Source organism: Eutrigla gurnardus, assembly GCF_963514095.1.
Source record: "Eutrigla gurnardus genome assembly, chromosome: 6".
In the NCBI taxonomy this organism is placed as follows: domain Eukaryota; kingdom Metazoa; phylum Chordata; class Actinopteri; order Perciformes; family Triglidae; genus Eutrigla; species Eutrigla gurnardus.
The window spans coordinates 25598648-25615065 of record NC_139920.1 but is presented as its reverse complement, the minus strand read 5'-3'; the positions used below and the strand labels follow the sequence as shown (position 1 = coordinate 25615065).

Below are 16418 nucleotides of genomic sequence, written 5' to 3'. Positions count from 1 at the left end.
CAAACCGCAACATATGTTGCAGCTATCATGCTAATCCTAATCCTCATAATGTGTTTAGGGGGAAATTGGTTTGACACACCTAAACCACTGCTGTGTGAGTGAATTCAATTAGACTTAATCTGACCTCATGCTACTCCGAAAGGAAACCAAGGGCTGGGCAACTTTCATCTTCCCTCCATTGATTGTGGCTCGTGCAGAGATATGGAAAAGCCTATCCCACTGCTCCCTTTCATTGGCCCCATTAAAAATTCATCCCGTCCTAATGGAGAGGTCCTTTTCAATGAGCCCACTGCAAGGCCAACTGTGGTGAGCCGGGGTGAGACTTGGCACAGCTGTCTCCTGGCACAATCCAAACTTTACAACTCAAGTTTGGGTAGTGAAGTTGGAGTTATCTTCACTGTTCTGTATTCTAGTTATTTAATATACTGTGTAATTACATTAAGTATATTAGATGATTACACATAAAACAGAAAAGCAAGAACATATAATAGCTGGATACCTGCAATATTAACACCTTCAATTTTGTATCTATTACTATAGCATGATTTTAGTTGTTTGTACTAATGAAATTGCCACATAATTGGCAGGCTAATATATTGAATTAAAAGAATAAACCAAAAATTTACTGTCCTCACCTCCAGCTTTAATACTAATATTACTAAGTATATTCACCATTATCTTGGTTTATTCAGTGCTTTTGGTATTTGACCAAATCAAAGAGTGGAGTTTTTGACCAAAGGGTGTCTTTGCAAACCTGAGGTGAAATCCATTTGAATTAATACTACTCCTACTACTACTAATACTACTAATACTACTACTACCACTACTGACTTTATAGGTCTAAAAATTTGTTTCCTGTATCCCATTCGGTTCCTTCTTGTTGAGGGGGCTGACGGACCGTACCATTTCACCTGTAGGTTTCACAACCAATGACAGAAAATTTCCACCATCTAAAAGCAAGCTTTATCACCATTGTTTTTTTTTTTTTTTAAATACTGGCTAAAATATAAAGCAAATTAAGACGGAATCTGTATCCGATAATATGTAACATTGTTTCTGAAATGAAAGCGATGTGTTCTCTTCGCCACCCCGCACCCCTACGCGTAGGCTGTTGCCATGTTCCCACTTTCATGGGTGTGGTGATTAGCTTGCTTTGGTGAAATTTTTTTTAGTCTAATCCGACCCGAGTCGCGTTCGCTTCTGCCCCCCCTCCCCCCCTTTTTTAAACCGATAATATTGTCTTAAACAAAATTCAACACATTTGCGTTTTGCGCCCTCCCCCCTCCCCCTCCTCTCCCTCACAGCTGGGGACCATGGTTGTCGTGTGAAAAACGGATCGGTGTGACTCGGATCACGGAAGGACGGACAGAACCACAAAAACAAAACAAGAAAACAAAAAAACCCTGCTTCAGGTAAGGACGTGAAGTCTTGATATGTATATTTTTAGTGTTATTTCGTATATGTGAGGGGTAGAAAAAACGCCCCGTGAGGTTGTAACGCTGTCGGTTGCTGTGAGCAGCCATGTAGCTCTTGACATAACTGTTCCCAGGCTACTATTGCCTCAGTGCTGGGTTTTTTCCCCGCAAGGCAAAGCAGAAAATTCACTCAAACGCGGCCCTTTTTTTCTGTTTTTTAACCAGGCTGTCAAACGACACTCACGCGGAACTATAGGGGCAGAACCCCTCTCACCAGTAGCTGTTACCATTGCAGAAATCCGCTTTCACATTAGTGATTGCACGACACCCTTTTTTTTTTTTTCTTCTTCTTCTCTTTTCCATTAAATATACATGCCAGTCCGCCTTCATCCGAGCGGCAACAAGTAGCGTGACGACGGGGGCGGGGGGCGCGAGGCTGCTGCAATTTGTTGCTCGTGCCAGGAAACGTGTATATATATATATATACCGGTATATATCAACTAACGATGATTTGGTAGAAGACGGTTTATACGTGTAACGTTTCACCACCTGCTGTCTGTGTTTCCATACGATGCAGCTGATCGTTTCCTGTCATGGCCGCTGACTGTCAGCATGTAATCAATCAGTCCAGTATGAAGTTACAGATTTTTTTTAAATTTTAGATCATGTATTTTGTCATTCTGCAGTTTATTTGTGTTAGTACATAGCAACAGTTTTTTTTTGGCACATAATGGCCTATAATAAAACTCAAAGGTGGATAATATATATAATGTGAAATTTAAATAAAGAGGGTATGATGGGAAGGCACATAACCTACACTTTTGATTTAGATTAGTCAAAATACAGTTATGTCATTTTGCACCACCGTCTTTTTAAAGCCAGGTAAAAAAAACGATTCAATTCATTGTTCAAATGTTACATTTGTCACTTTGCTGACAAAACAAGCCATTTTGAAGACGTCACAGGGGTTTCAGACAAATTTCACTCGTTATATAAACTATATAAGCAGTCAATTAAATGGAAACGATCAACAATTGCTAGTTGGATCCCTACAGCCAGGAAATGACGACACTGAAAACACATTATATGGAAAATGAAAGACGATATTTCTCTGAATTATGATATCAGGACTTGTAGAGGTGGGCGATTTTCAAATTAATTTGCATTGCGATGATATGATCATATAACATGCGTAATGTCAAATTCTGTTCTCAAAACAAAACTTTATAATTGATTTACATGTATTAAGAGTGGGGGGGAAAGTGCAACACGACTCACTGCATTAGGCATTACTGGAATTTTTGATATAAGTTTGGATAGAGTTGCCACATATTGATGTTATGACACAGATTTCAACCGTACCACCCAGCCCGTACTGATTCTTTCAAACAGTACATTTACCACACGTCGGAGATACCAACCTGTGGTGACGGCAAAATAACAGCTGATCAGTTTTTTTTCTATAACTGGACCCATTATTATATCCAGGCAGGAAAATCTGTAAACATTCATGTAAAAAGGTGATGGTTAACTTCAGATGCCACTTGGGACTTGTTTGGACAAGAACATTTCAATCTAATTGGGTTGTATTTTTCTTAGGAATGATGTGTGACTAAATTGTGAGTAATTCTGTACCTGCCTGGTGTAGGTGGGGTGAAACCTGTGATCGGCGTAGGTCATACAGTCCTCACGCAATCATTCGCCGTGATCTTTGGCACTTCCATGTCATAATAAGCAAAATCAACCCTTTTTTTGGATAATTAAAAAATGATATAATATGCTGAACAGAAGGTAGAAGTGACCTCTCGTGTTGCTGGAATCTCACCAGGCATTTGCTCCATTCTCCGGATGTTTGGAATAGTGAGTGGGTTACCTGAACAAGTTTACACCTGGTGGAGCTGCCCTGCTGCATTCATTTTTCACTTTCACACACCGAGCCATAATGAGTTTCCTCACGATCCAGTGCACACCGCCATGACTCCTATAATTGTCGTCTAATGACAATAACTAAGCATATTCAATATCCTTGAGAGGTATATATATCATAAATTCAACATGCATACAATTGAACAGTAACTGTATAGAGGCTGATTTGGACCTAAGCCTTTTAGATCGTATGTTTATTACAAATTAATCACACATTTGAGAATTTTAATGACTGCATTTGATAACATTTAAATGTTACTGTAAACACTGGTATGAAGTGAATACATTTGATTAGCCCTGACGGTTCAAAATGTTAATTCCTTTAAGTTCCTAACGAGTTCATGCTGTTGGGCACCTGTGGCTCCGGCTGCGGCTGCTCCGTTCATCGGTGTTTCTTCATGATTGAGGCAGATGTGACCGACTTTCTACTGAATGTGACCCAGAAGGAACACAAGGCCTCATTGACCAATTTAAGTTAAACACAAAATAAAAAAACCCTTCTGGACTCGAAGCCCATACTGTCTTATGGCTGTGCATGTTTTTCCCGTTGGACATGAACTATCACTGAGTCAGCAGGAGACACACTGATGTGACAGTGTGTCTCCTGTAACAAAAATATTGTGACCAAGCTTCATTATGGGAACCAGTGACTTGTGACTGACAATGACCTTACTATGGAGATCTCTCTGTGTGCCTTTCTTTCTCTGGTATAAAGAGTGATACATATATTTCTACAATTAAATTATTTATTTTTATTGTAAAGTTGATGAAATGCAATTGTGAAGATTAATTATATAAAACATATTGACAGCTGGACCAGAGGTAAAAAAAACAGCGCTTCCATACAAAAACATGTATAAGCTATTCTCTCAAAACCACCAAACACACTTGAAAAGCTTGAAGCCGTGAAAATTTTGAATTTGACTCATCGATCTTTCGACTAATCACTTCAGGTTTTCTTCATGCTGCTTCGTAGAGGTCTATAATCGATTATTAATTTTAAAAAAAATTAAGTAATGTAGCACATCAACTATATCCTACAAACAGGAATTTGTTTGAAAGATTTAATAAAAAAAATCTGAATCGGATCGTGACCCTCTGAATACTGCTCATTTTTAATTAATTATTTTTATAGTTGTAGTTGTTGAAGACTTAATACAGCCTAGACATGATTTGAAATTCCATCTCTTTTTTTGCCATTCTTCTGATCGACTAATGGAGTAGACAGTGTCCATTTCTGGTTATTATTTGTATCCTTATGGATGTGATGCAAGGAAGAAAGGTGTGTTTACTGGTATGTCTGCCTTTTATGCATCTTTGTCTCGATCCTAGACATGCATTGGTCCCGGTTCGACCACAGTATTTTCCTGTTGGCTACGTGGAGCCTCCAGCGTTGATGGCTGGTCGGTTGGTGTCAGAAGGCCTGCAGCAGTTCTAGCCTCCCATGGCCAGTCTCAGAGACCCAACTGCGATGGTGCCAAGCGGCACTATCTACTGTAGCTGGCAGCCTCATACTAAACAATAGACGGCTCCGACACACACAGCTCTGCCTTTGTCGCCCGCTGATCCTGTGCCATGCTCTGGGCCGGCGTCGGCCCGGCTGCATGACTCCAGTCACACAACTGGAGAAAAGACACGGCGAGTTTTACGACTATAAACTGTTGAAGGTAAACTCTATCCTTTCTGTGTGACAGCTCCTCTCGGCTGTGGTTAGTTACTGCAGCAGCGATGGTTTCTGTTTTGGTTTCTAAATGACATATTATCATCCAAGTGTGAACAATTCATGAGGTATGTCTACAAATCAATGCCATGGCATGCCTTCAAATCGGAGGTGTTTTTATTGAAACGCATCACGTTTTTTTGTTTTTTTTTCCAGCGTCATCTTCATCGTCATACCTGCGTAATGTTCCACCTCATCTCTCGTGCCGTTGCCTTTCATGATACGAGCCTCAGGCTGAAACACATTGATTAAAATAAATATTTGAGTGTGGAAGGTCATATCTGGTGTTTTTGGTAGGCGGAGGCATATGGTATAATGGATCCATGGTGGTCATAGAGGCAGCACCACATCACAGGCGAGCTGACGCTGAGAGCCTCTCTTCAGGGGGGTTGCGTCAGCCGGAGGAGAGTGACGTCACTCCCAGGCAGCTGAAAGCATTGCAACGCTCGCTGCCCCCGATGCCTCGTTACTGTCAAAGACCTCCTTGGCTGAGAGACGAGAATCCTCGATGAGCAGGCCAAAGCGCCGTCACTCGTGTTTGCGATGCAGAGGCAAAATGGCCAAAACAATGTGAACATATTATCTGAAAGGGCTGCTTTCCACTCATTTGCAGTATCTTTGCGATCAAAGCAACATTGTCTTAGTTGCTTATTTACCGTTTCGTAAAAATGACTGGCTTTTCTTTTGTGGTGAATTAGTAACTGGGCCCGTTTTGAAGGCTCTGCAAAAGAAAGAAAGAAAAGAAAGATAAAACACAAAAATCCTCCTTAACATTAACATGATTTCCTGTGGAGAGGAAGGGCTGGACTCGATGTAATTGTTGAATTATAGAAAATAGAACTGAAAATTTAATCTCCGAGGGTTAGACTTCTGGACAGCAGGCTGTAAAACAGCCTGGAAAATGAGGAGGGGATGGCGGGGGGTTGGGGGGGGGGTGCGGTCCACACATTTCTGAGGAGTGTCTAAGTGCTTTGTGACCCACATTCAGGCTCCCCAAGGTAAAGGAAGTGGCAACTTGCATGTGCGCACACACACACACACTTATACACACACACACACAGACATGCATGCTCGCTCGTTCAAACAGATCTGCCTAACCTGGACACACATTTCAATGAATGCTCACATAATGCACACACACTCACGGATGAATATATACACACATTTTCTTTGTCATTTAGACGTCTTATAAACAATGCACGCACACACACACACACACACACACACACAGGCACGTACGTACGTAGGTTCGGGACTCCTTGGGCGGGCCGAAAAAACAGGGCAATGCAACAACACAAAAGGCTGATTGAGTCAGGAAAGGTCAGAGCCTGCCTCAGATGGCCTTTTGAACCAGACCGGGGGTGTTTGAAGAGCCAGGCCACCCTCCGGGCTCCCACCCAGCCCCACCCTTTGCAGCACTCTTCCTTTTTGGTTCTGAACCCATGCAGGATACCTATATTTGTCTGATGGGTCATCCCATCCTTCACTCTCTGTCTCCCTGTTGAACTCATAGTATTTCTGTCTTTGTCTTGCAGGTGTCAGCTGGTAAAACGTGTGTGTGAGTGAGTGCGTGTGTGTGTGGGTGTGTGTGTGTGCGCGCGTGCAGGCACGTGTGATTCCCCAGGCCGATCAGTATTTGGAGCAGAGTGTGGCCTGAAACACATCAGAGGGACAATGAGTGAGCTGGAACAGTTGCGGCAGGAAGCCGAGCAACTACGCAATCAGATCCGGGTACAGCAACGTTTTGTTTGCACGTGTTTGCTTCTGTAAATGTGTGTTTGTGTTTGTGTGTATTGTACTAGTGTTTGTAAGTTGCATGTGTGCCACTGTCTGTTCACTGCGAGCTGTGACTCACACGGTTTCAAGATGAGAGAGTGACGCACTCAACATATAACTTGTCAATCAGCCACCTCCACTCTCGTGCAGAAATGCCATGTGGGCACTGATCTATAAATGTCAGTCGCTGCTGTGTGATTATTCTGCGATCACTGAGATATTCGGTTTCTGTGATTATCAATAACATAATGATGTGCTACTCTTCAACATCAACATGATTATTTGGGTTTTTTGTTGTTGCAGGATGCCAGGAAAGCCTGCAGTGACTCCACTCTGTCGCAGGTAAGATTTCCCCCACTTTTGGTAAACAATCCCTGTATTTTGCTCAAGGAGGGGGGTTGACATTCAGTGTTACTCTAAATGGCCCAAACCATTAAAAATAGTGTGGAGTGACACTGCAGACGCTCCTTCCTGTGTTTTGGCAGATCACAGCTGGTCTGGACTCAGTGGGCCGGATACAGATGCGGACGCGACGCACCCTCAGGGGCCACCTGGCCAAGATCTATGCAATGCATTGGGGGAGCGACTCCAGGTAGTGTAGTTATCCTACAGTCAACACAATCATTTGCTAGGAAATTAACCTTTTTATAATTGGTCTTTTTGTCTTCTTGTCGTCCGTTTGACTTAAATGCTTAAATTCTTATTTAATAGTAATTTGTTGAGTAATGCCACCAAGTTGAATGTCAACTTATTACAGCGGAACTCCAACTCTCACTGCAAATGTACACGAGTGCAATTAACAAGAATATTTTGTTATATTAGTATTATTATTTTGTGTTTAATATGTCTGTGTCACCCTTTTACCTTTCTCTCTGTCCATCTGTCTCCCAATGCAATGCACTGGGGCAGTGACGGCAGTCCCAGGTGTGGGGCTAAACTACTACCAGTACCACTACTACTATTACTACTACTACCACCACCACTACTACTATTCCCCTAATATGACTAATACCACCATATTTGACTGTCACTACCGCCACCTCCACTACTACTGTACACCTGTCTACTGCTCACTATAAGCACATTAATGATACTAGCTGGGCACAGAGACGGGCAGCCACAGCAGCTTATTTGATATTTCCTTAAAGATGCAGTTTGTAAGATCTTTTAAAAAAAAATTGTTCAAAATGTTATGATGATTCACAATTAATCTTTGAGGCCAGATTGGACACCAGCTGTGGCTGCTTGCATTGAGTCACTCAATTTTAAAAGTCACAAACTGCTTTTTTAACTGTTTGCTGCAATTCTGAGCACCAAAAATCATATTATCCCAATAGTATGCATGCGATGCAGTGTTCCTTGTCCGCAGGAAGTTAACTGTAGGAGAATGTAGACAAAACCTAGTTCTGTTTTTATGGTTGTTGAAGTGTTTTTAGAAGTCATAGGTCACACACTTCTGTTAAAGCAAAGTAGTTTTCTCTTTTTTCACCAAACCTACTGGAATTACCTGCAGCTGATGATGCAAATATGATTATTCTGTCGAGTGTGTGTGTGCGCGTGTGTGTGTGTGTGTGTGCATGTGCATGTGTGGGCGCGCCGAGCACCCTCTGGGTGACCCTGCAGGAGGCCAGTGTTTATTTTGTATACAGCTTCTGACATTTGAGCATGATGGCTCTGCTCTTGATTGTAGCGTAGCACCATCAAACCACTTCCTGTCCCCGGAGAGACAGACAGACAGGATGGGATGGAGGGGTTTCCAGCTGTTTTTCTGCATCTGCACCACCTATAACTCTTAACTCTACACTTTTCCTATCATCCATCATCTTCTCTGCATTCCTTTTCCTCGCCGTCCCTTCTTGCTGCCACGCCCCGGCTTCTTTCTAGCGCTTTCCACCTCCCACTCGACTGTAGGACTTTTACATAACCGGGGTAATGAATATTACATGGAGTGGGACATTAAAAGTGGCATCCCTGGATGAGGAGACTTCCACCGGGAGTGGGGGAGGAAGAGGAAAGATGGAGAGAAAATGGGTTCTGGGAGAGAAGAGTAGGGAACTCACGCCGAATGCTTTTTGACAGAGCACCTTATACTATATTCAGACAGAATACTGTTTGGTGGCTGCTGGCTCTCATTGCTTTTGAATGATCCAGGTGCATGTACCTCCAGATTATGTGGGGGTTTTTTTTCCAACGTCTGAGCCACGTGTCATGGCGGCTGTTTTTTTTTTCTCAAAATTGTTTCCAGGTTACTCGTCAGTGCCTCGCAAGATGGAAAGCTTATCATCTGGGACAGCTACACAACAAATAAGGTGAGACTATTAATAATAAATGATAGAATGTTTAATATTTACAAGAACTTTTACAGCACATTTTGGAGTTCTATTATAAATAGAAGAAGGCATCCTTTAAGGATTCTGTCTGACTTAAAAGCATCACACACAAAAGGTCACAATTGACCTTTTAAAGCTCGACATCGCTTACTTTATTGTATTTTCGTAAATAAATGACTCCGACTCTCCTCGTCTCCAGATGCATGCCATCCCGCTGCGTTCTTCCTGGGTGATGACGTGCGCTTACGCCCCTTCTGGGAACTATGTGGCCTGCGGAGGCCTGGACAACATCTGCTCTATATACAGCCTGAAGACCCGCGAGGGCAACGTGCGCGTCACCCGAGAGCTACCCGGACACACAGGTAGGCCCAGGGTCAGCCGAGACTCGACGGCATGGCTCGTTTTCATGCATGTTGTTATTTAACATACTTACCTGGGTCAGTGTAAGCATGAAATAAAGTACATTTTGCTGCAAATAGAGGAGAATGTAGTTTACAGTAGATTTAATTAGTCAGCCTGGGGAGGGAGAGTGTAGTATTTTATCATGGTTAGAAATTGTCTTCACAGTAGTTTTGCTAATAGTTTGACTCCAGAGCCTGAATGTGGAGGGATGTTTTCTACCACAGGGCTACAGCGCTGAATCAATACACCCATTTCTCAACTCGTTTTTATCTCAAATCGCAGGATGTGGATTAAGTTTAGGCTCAGCTAGGAGGAAAAGATGTCCCTCTTGTTTAAGCAACATAGTGGAGACGGGCTAGCACAGCAGTGAATATTCAGTCGTGGTAGGCCACCATGTGAGGGCCGAAGCAGAGCTCCCCTTCACTGACGTTGAACCCGTTTATCTCCAGGTTACTTATCCTGCTGTCGTTTCCTGGATGACAACCAGATACTGACGAGCTCTGGAGACACCACCTGGTGAGCAACGACCCCCTGAATGCTGTTTACATGATAGAAATAACATTGTTTTCTTGCTACATATAAGAGTAAAGAAACACCATCATATTGAATAAGAAGAGTTCTTCTCCAAATTTCTAATAATTCACATAAATCAGAAAACTCTGTTGTTATTGATGCCAGGATGTCTTATTATGTGTGTATATACTGTAACATGGCACGGCATCGAATGTAAAAGCATGTATTGTCTCAGGGGACACTTATACCGATACACCTTCCTTTCTTGCAGTGCATTGTGGGACATAGAGACAGGCCAGCAGGCCACCAACTTCACTGGCCACACAGGGGATGTGATGAGTTTGTCTCTGAGTCCGGACTACAAGACCTTTGTGTCAGGAGCCTGCGATGCCACCTCCAAGCTGTGGGACATCCGCGACGGCATGTGCAGGCAGTCCTTCACCGGCCACGTGTCCGACATCAACGCCGTCACCGTGAGTCCTGAACCTTCACGTCACACACACTGATCGAAGATTGACTATGGTTCAATATCGCTTGATTTTTGGAAAATGCAAATTTAACAGTGTCAAGATTCTCATAAATAATACATTTTTAATAAATAATACATTTTTAAGTGAAACCCACTTAAGAATTACTTTTGTGATCAAAAGAGTCCAACAAGCCACATGATTTTGGCTTTATTAACGTTTTAGTGTTTAAATCGGTGTATGTGACAACATGAATATATATCATGAGTATTGGTCATCACCGTCCTACTTCTACAGTATTACACATGTCAAAGTGCTCCTTTTGAAGCAGGTCAGTATCTTGGTTCTGTGCTCTTATATTGACCTTGGTTGGGGTTGTTAGGCTTTGGGGAAAAACAATGAGCATCTTTAGAGAAAACCTCTCCCCAGAGGCCTCAGTCATGTGCCTCAGACACATGATGAAATTTAACAACACTGTCCTGACTTTTTTTTTTTTTTTTTCCTCTCCTGCAGTTTTTCCCCAATGGAAATGCCTTTGGCACAGGCTCAGATGATGCCACCTGCAGGCTGTTTGACCTGCGCGCTGACCAGGAGCTCATGATGTACAGCCACGACAACATCATCTGCGGCATCACCTCCGTGTCCTTCTCCAAGAGTGGCAGACTGCTCCTGGCCGGCTACGATGACTTCAACTGCAACGTCTGGGACACTCTGAAGGGCGAGCGAGCAGGTAAATCACATGAAGCCCGGTCATTTTATTGAGTTTATTCATTTTTGACAAGGCTGTGAATTCCCAATTTTCGGAACTGAAATGTTTGGCTTTTATGCTTAAACTTTCATTAAACAGTTAAAAAATAATTTTGCAAATCAAACAATGGATTCAGCTCTAATATCTCACATGTAAGCATCCTAGAATAGGTATGAACAGAAAATTGAACATAAAGAGATTTATATTGACCAACCTTGATTGGTTCAGTTGATTCAGTTGTTAATGTATTTCTTTCTTACCTCCAGGTGTGCTGGCGGGCCACGACAACAGAGTGAGCTGCCTCGGGGTGACGGAAGACGGCATGGCTGTGGCCACCGGCTCCTGGGACAGTTTCCTCCGGATCTGGAACTAAACAAATCTCTTCCCTTGTTGTACTCAATCACTGCCTGCCAACTTGCTCCCCACCCCCCCCCACCCCCCATATCCCAACTCATCTACTGGGCTGGACCTGAGGGGTGCACACTGTGTCAGCCGAAATCCTCTCAACTCACAACCCCCCTCCCCCACCCTCCCCCACCCACCCAGTTCCCCTCTCTGCTGGCGACCCGCACACTTGTGAGAAAGTACCAACTCTTTCTACCTTTCAAAGTGACATTTTTTTTCACCCAGCTATTACACAGAAACAAAAATAACAACCTTCCAGTCCAATTGTCCAATCAAAAATAATAAAAAAAAAAAGAGAAATGAGTTATGAAAAACTGAAGGAAAAAAATATATAGAAGAATTCACCCCTTATACCAATTCTCTTCTAGGGGGCGATAAAGAGCATCTGTTACCGTGACTAACAACCAACGAGATGAACGTCAGTTTGTAATATGTAAATGTATATATAAAGACAGTATATATGTATAGCATTATGTGTGTATATATGCATCATATATGCATATATAATGTGTATGTATATATTTTTGTAGTTTATTTCCCACCCTTGGGTTTTTTTTTTATGATTTTGGGGGTGTTCTGTTTTATTTCAAATGTACATATTCACATTACTACAAAACATAATGCCAGAAACACGTATTTCGTCCTGTGTCAGACAGATTTAGACACGGCAACGTATCATAATTTGACCTTAAAAAGTCTAATTTCATCTTCTGATCTTTCTGGTACTTGCTGATTTAGAGAAGCCTGCTGGTCTAGCAACCAAAGAGGATTTAGCACGTGAACAAATTTACAAAACTAGAATTTGGCCCAGCTAAACCTCACTTTCCTCATCTGTGTGTATTATAGTTGCAGGCAGCAGGTATAAATACATGTGAATGATAGCATTTTAATACCACGACCCCTTGCATTCCTCACCACAGTCTTTTCATTTCATAGGAAACCGCCACACTGCTGTGAATTAATTAGGCAGAGCGCTTCAAAAACCAATAAATGGTGTTTTTAGTTCTTTTTTTTAACGTCTGGATTCAGCTTTAGCTCCAAAGTAGAAACTGGTGAATTTTAGGCTAAGATAGAAAACTTAATTTAACTGGAGGCCCTGCCTTGGCCTCCCTCCACTCAACATGGATTGTGGTTTCAAGTCCTTGGATGCTGAATATCTGAAGACAAGATTCATTCCATGCAAATCAACAGCTGTGTGACATGATTGAGAACCCAATAGTCCTAACTGGGGATTTTGCATCATAATATCTCCCGTCAGCTGTGGCCTATAGAATCCACTTCTCCTTAGAGTCGAGGCGAGCATCTCAAGTTGCCTGTACAAATGACACTGATGGAAAGGAGGGGCATCGCAAAGAGATGTGCGTTCTCCCCGAGCAGATGCTGTTTTCTACCTGCGAGCCTGTAGTGCTGAGGCCTGTATGGACTAATGGTAGAGCGGCCTGGTGTTACATGAAGATATTTAAAGGACTGTAACGGACAGCAGTGACTCTGTCAGCAGCCTCTGAGGACCAGAGAAAAGTTGTAGAGGGAAAAAGAAAGATGTCCGTCAATGCCATGTCATTAAATTGTTTGGGTTTTTTTTTTTTCCAAAGAGATGGATCGAGTCCTTTTCGTCGTCAACAAGGTGTGAACTGAGTGACTGCATGGAACTGAAATCATGTTAGCTGCTCCAAAACCACACCAGTGCCACCACAAGCCTGTAAAAAAAAAAGTTTGTTTTTTTAAAGGGTTCAACACTTTTTTTTTTCATCACCAAAACATGTTATGAACTGTTGAATATTGCTTGTGAAGAAAGTACACTTGATAGACAGAAATGTACACTTAGTAGAGAGCTAGACATGCACTCACAAACTGTAATACAAATGTAAACCATTGAGCACATGTGACTTATTTACCCATAGAAGTGCTATCTTTTGATTTTTGAGTATTTTCTCATCACACATCTTCCATCATTTTGGTTCCTCTAAAGGCTTAGAAAACAAAAACACACACATAACGTATGTGAGTTGGACCTATCCATTGGCTGTCTCAGGTGCCTATCTCTGAATACAAACATTTGACCCACACGGGCTGGATAAAGGAGGGTCTGTGCTCCTGTGAGATGTGGCACTCTCGTGTCTCCATTCTGCCTTACAATGCCATTCATGATAGAAGGTGATACTAGCATCGACTACAGTAATGTTTTTTCTCTTACTATTCCTTTTTACACCGTGATTAATAAGAGAGATTGATGATTATGTTTTCTTTTCCCAATAGAAGCACATTCTGATACTAGTGAACACTAAAAAAAAGCATGCTTACAGAAGACCACCGCGAACACATGCAGCTCCATAACGTAAAGCGAGTGTTTTACATCACTTTTTATACAATTCTGCTTTCTACTACTACCTTACAGTTTGTAGTATTTATTTAGGCTCAATCGGCTATCAATGAAACCCCTCTTTGGCATACTGTGATTCTAGTGACCTTTTTTTTGTTTGTTTTTAAATGTATTAGCTTCTTCTCCCTGGCTTTGCATTAATTAAATCCATTTTGAGAGAATGTTAAAAATAACAGTTATAGTTTTTAGCCTGAGAATCTCTTCAAGGTGTGTAGGGTGTGATATGTATTGCATATCAGTGTTGAGGTGTGTGTGTGCTTGGGTGGGGGGAGGGGAGGGAAGGGAAGGGTGTGATTTGCTGATGTATGTGGATAACTTATAGATTAAGTGTTACTTCCTCATTTGTGCCAATGTTATCCACAGACCCTGAGCTGTGAACTAAAAACTAGTCAATGTGACAAAAAAAAACAAACAAAAAAAAACAACATGTTTGCTCACTTTACTCAAGTGCCAGCCTTCTCCATATCCATCAATTAAAGTCACGTCGGTATCTGATTTTATACCCAGTTTGTTGTCTGATCGAACTGGTGGACTGCTTATATTCTGAATATGGGTTTTTGTATCCCAAAGTGGTTTTTAAGTTAACAGTGTTTTAGAGTAAATCTGACGTTCATGTGCCGCCAGATAAAGATGATGAAATGTATTTAAAGGAATAACTTGTTATTTTGGAGGGGAGGGGGGGGGGTTGTTTTGTGGAGGTTAGATGAGAAGGTTCTACACCATTATTCTGTCTATTTAAAAAAAATTAGGCTACAACGAGCAGCCTGTTAGCTTAGCTTTGCACAACCGGGAGATGGCTAGCCTGGCTAATTAGCATGTTATATATATATTATTTGTGAAACCAAAAACAAATTGTTAAAACGGTACTTGCCTTGTTAAATTCCCGCTGGTTGCCTGGCAACTGGTCAGGCACATACCCATTATATTACATGTGAAATTGTTTCTGTTCTTTGTGCTAAGCTAAACTAGCGGGCTGCTAGCAATAGCATAAGTTTGTTTGTTACAAACCAAATTATACCTTCCCCCTAACTACTCCAGAAAGCAATTGAGCGTCTTTCCCCAAAATGTCAAATTATTCGAATAAACCCATCCCCCGTTCTTTCATGACATTATTATAAGCTGTGTGAAATTTGGAGGAGAAAAAAAAAAAAAAAAAAAATACACCGTAGCCCTTAACCGGTGAACAGGGGATTGTGTGCGTTTCTGGCAATGAAATTCAGCAGGCAACCATTTCCCCCTCCGCTCTGTGTGTACATTCAGCAGTATTAGCAGCTGGAACCTGGAATAGTAACACTTCTACGTGCCTGTGCAGTTCTCTCATTAATCCTCAAAGGTGCTTGACTTCATTCAATTTCATCGTTATTTACCTGAAATCTCCTCCAGTTTTTTCTCTTAGCTGTACAACCGATACGGAGCTGTTGAATCAACTTCTTTGGTGTTACGAAATGTTGACTTTTGGTGCATTTACAGTATTGTCTGAAGTGCAAAGATCTATCTTTGCATCACTGGAGTGTTTTTTTGTTTTTTTGGGGGCGGCCAATCTAAGTTGCCATTCGTCCCCCTCAGTGGCAACACCTAAGAGCAGATGAGAAAATGTCACTTTCCCCCCGAATCTCCAAATTTTATACCTGGATATGAGAAATAGAAAGTTCCTGATTCAATGACACCCCACCACTTGAATTGATCGCCACATGATCACCACCACAGCACCGTCACAAAAATAATGCACTGCCCTTTGACTCTACAACCTACTGTTCTGACATATTTCTTTTGATTTATTTATTCTTTTATGTTTTAAGCCAGTAAATACCAGGGACTTGGTGCCATGATAATTCTCTTACAGTGCTATTGTGTGAAATTATAATCACTTGTTATGGAATAATTTTTATAGTCTTTTTCACACCAGACCTTTTTTTTTGTATTTGTACAGTGGCTTGGTGATACTGATATGTTGCCATGAGTTATTGTATCCAATAAAAAGCTTCTAACCAAGAATACAAATCTTGAATAATTTCCTTTTACAAAAGATGAGACTGTATACGTCTACTTTCAGAGAAATGTGTTTAAATAAGAACAACTGTTGAGGAGAAAATGGACACCTACTGTCATTGCAAAGGACCTGAAATAATCAAAGACAATTAAAAAAAATATATATATATTTTTTTACAATTAACAGGTTCATTTTGACAGCAATGTTTCATTATATTAAGAATATTAAGAAAGGGACATTGAAATAACAATTAAAAAGCGAACATTTGGTTATGGTTGGGGTTGATATATTAGATACGGAAGAGAACAGAATGTGGAAAATAGCATCTACTTAATTCAAAACATTT

At 41.5% G+C, this 16418-nt stretch overlaps 1 protein-coding gene across 2 annotated transcripts; it reads left to right on the top strand.

The window, feature by feature from the left end:
- The first annotated feature begins 1281 nt into the window (after nt 1–1281).
- LOC311014691 (guanine nucleotide-binding protein subunit beta-4) lies at nt 1282–16083 on the top strand. 2 transcript variants are annotated; one of them, XM_084011433.1, is made up of 11 exons: nt 1286–1412; nt 6597–6792; nt 7141–7179; nt 7323–7429; nt 7747–7761; nt 9083–9146; nt 9367–9529; nt 10019–10085; nt 10354–10555; nt 11063–11279; nt 11564–16083. In XM_084011433.1, the coding sequence occupies exons 2-11, from the start codon at nt 6736–6738 to the stop codon at nt 11668–11670; spliced, it is 1038 nt and encodes a 345-aa protein (XP_083867559.1). In that variant the 5' UTR covers nt 1286–1412; nt 6597–6735; the 3' UTR covers nt 11671–16083. The 2 variants fall into 2 exon arrangements, with proteins under 2 accessions (XP_083867560.1, XP_083867559.1); XM_084011434.1 differs by lacking the exon at nt 7747–7761 and having other exon boundaries at nt 1282–1412.
- The last annotated feature ends 335 nt before the right edge of the window (nt 16084–16418 follow it).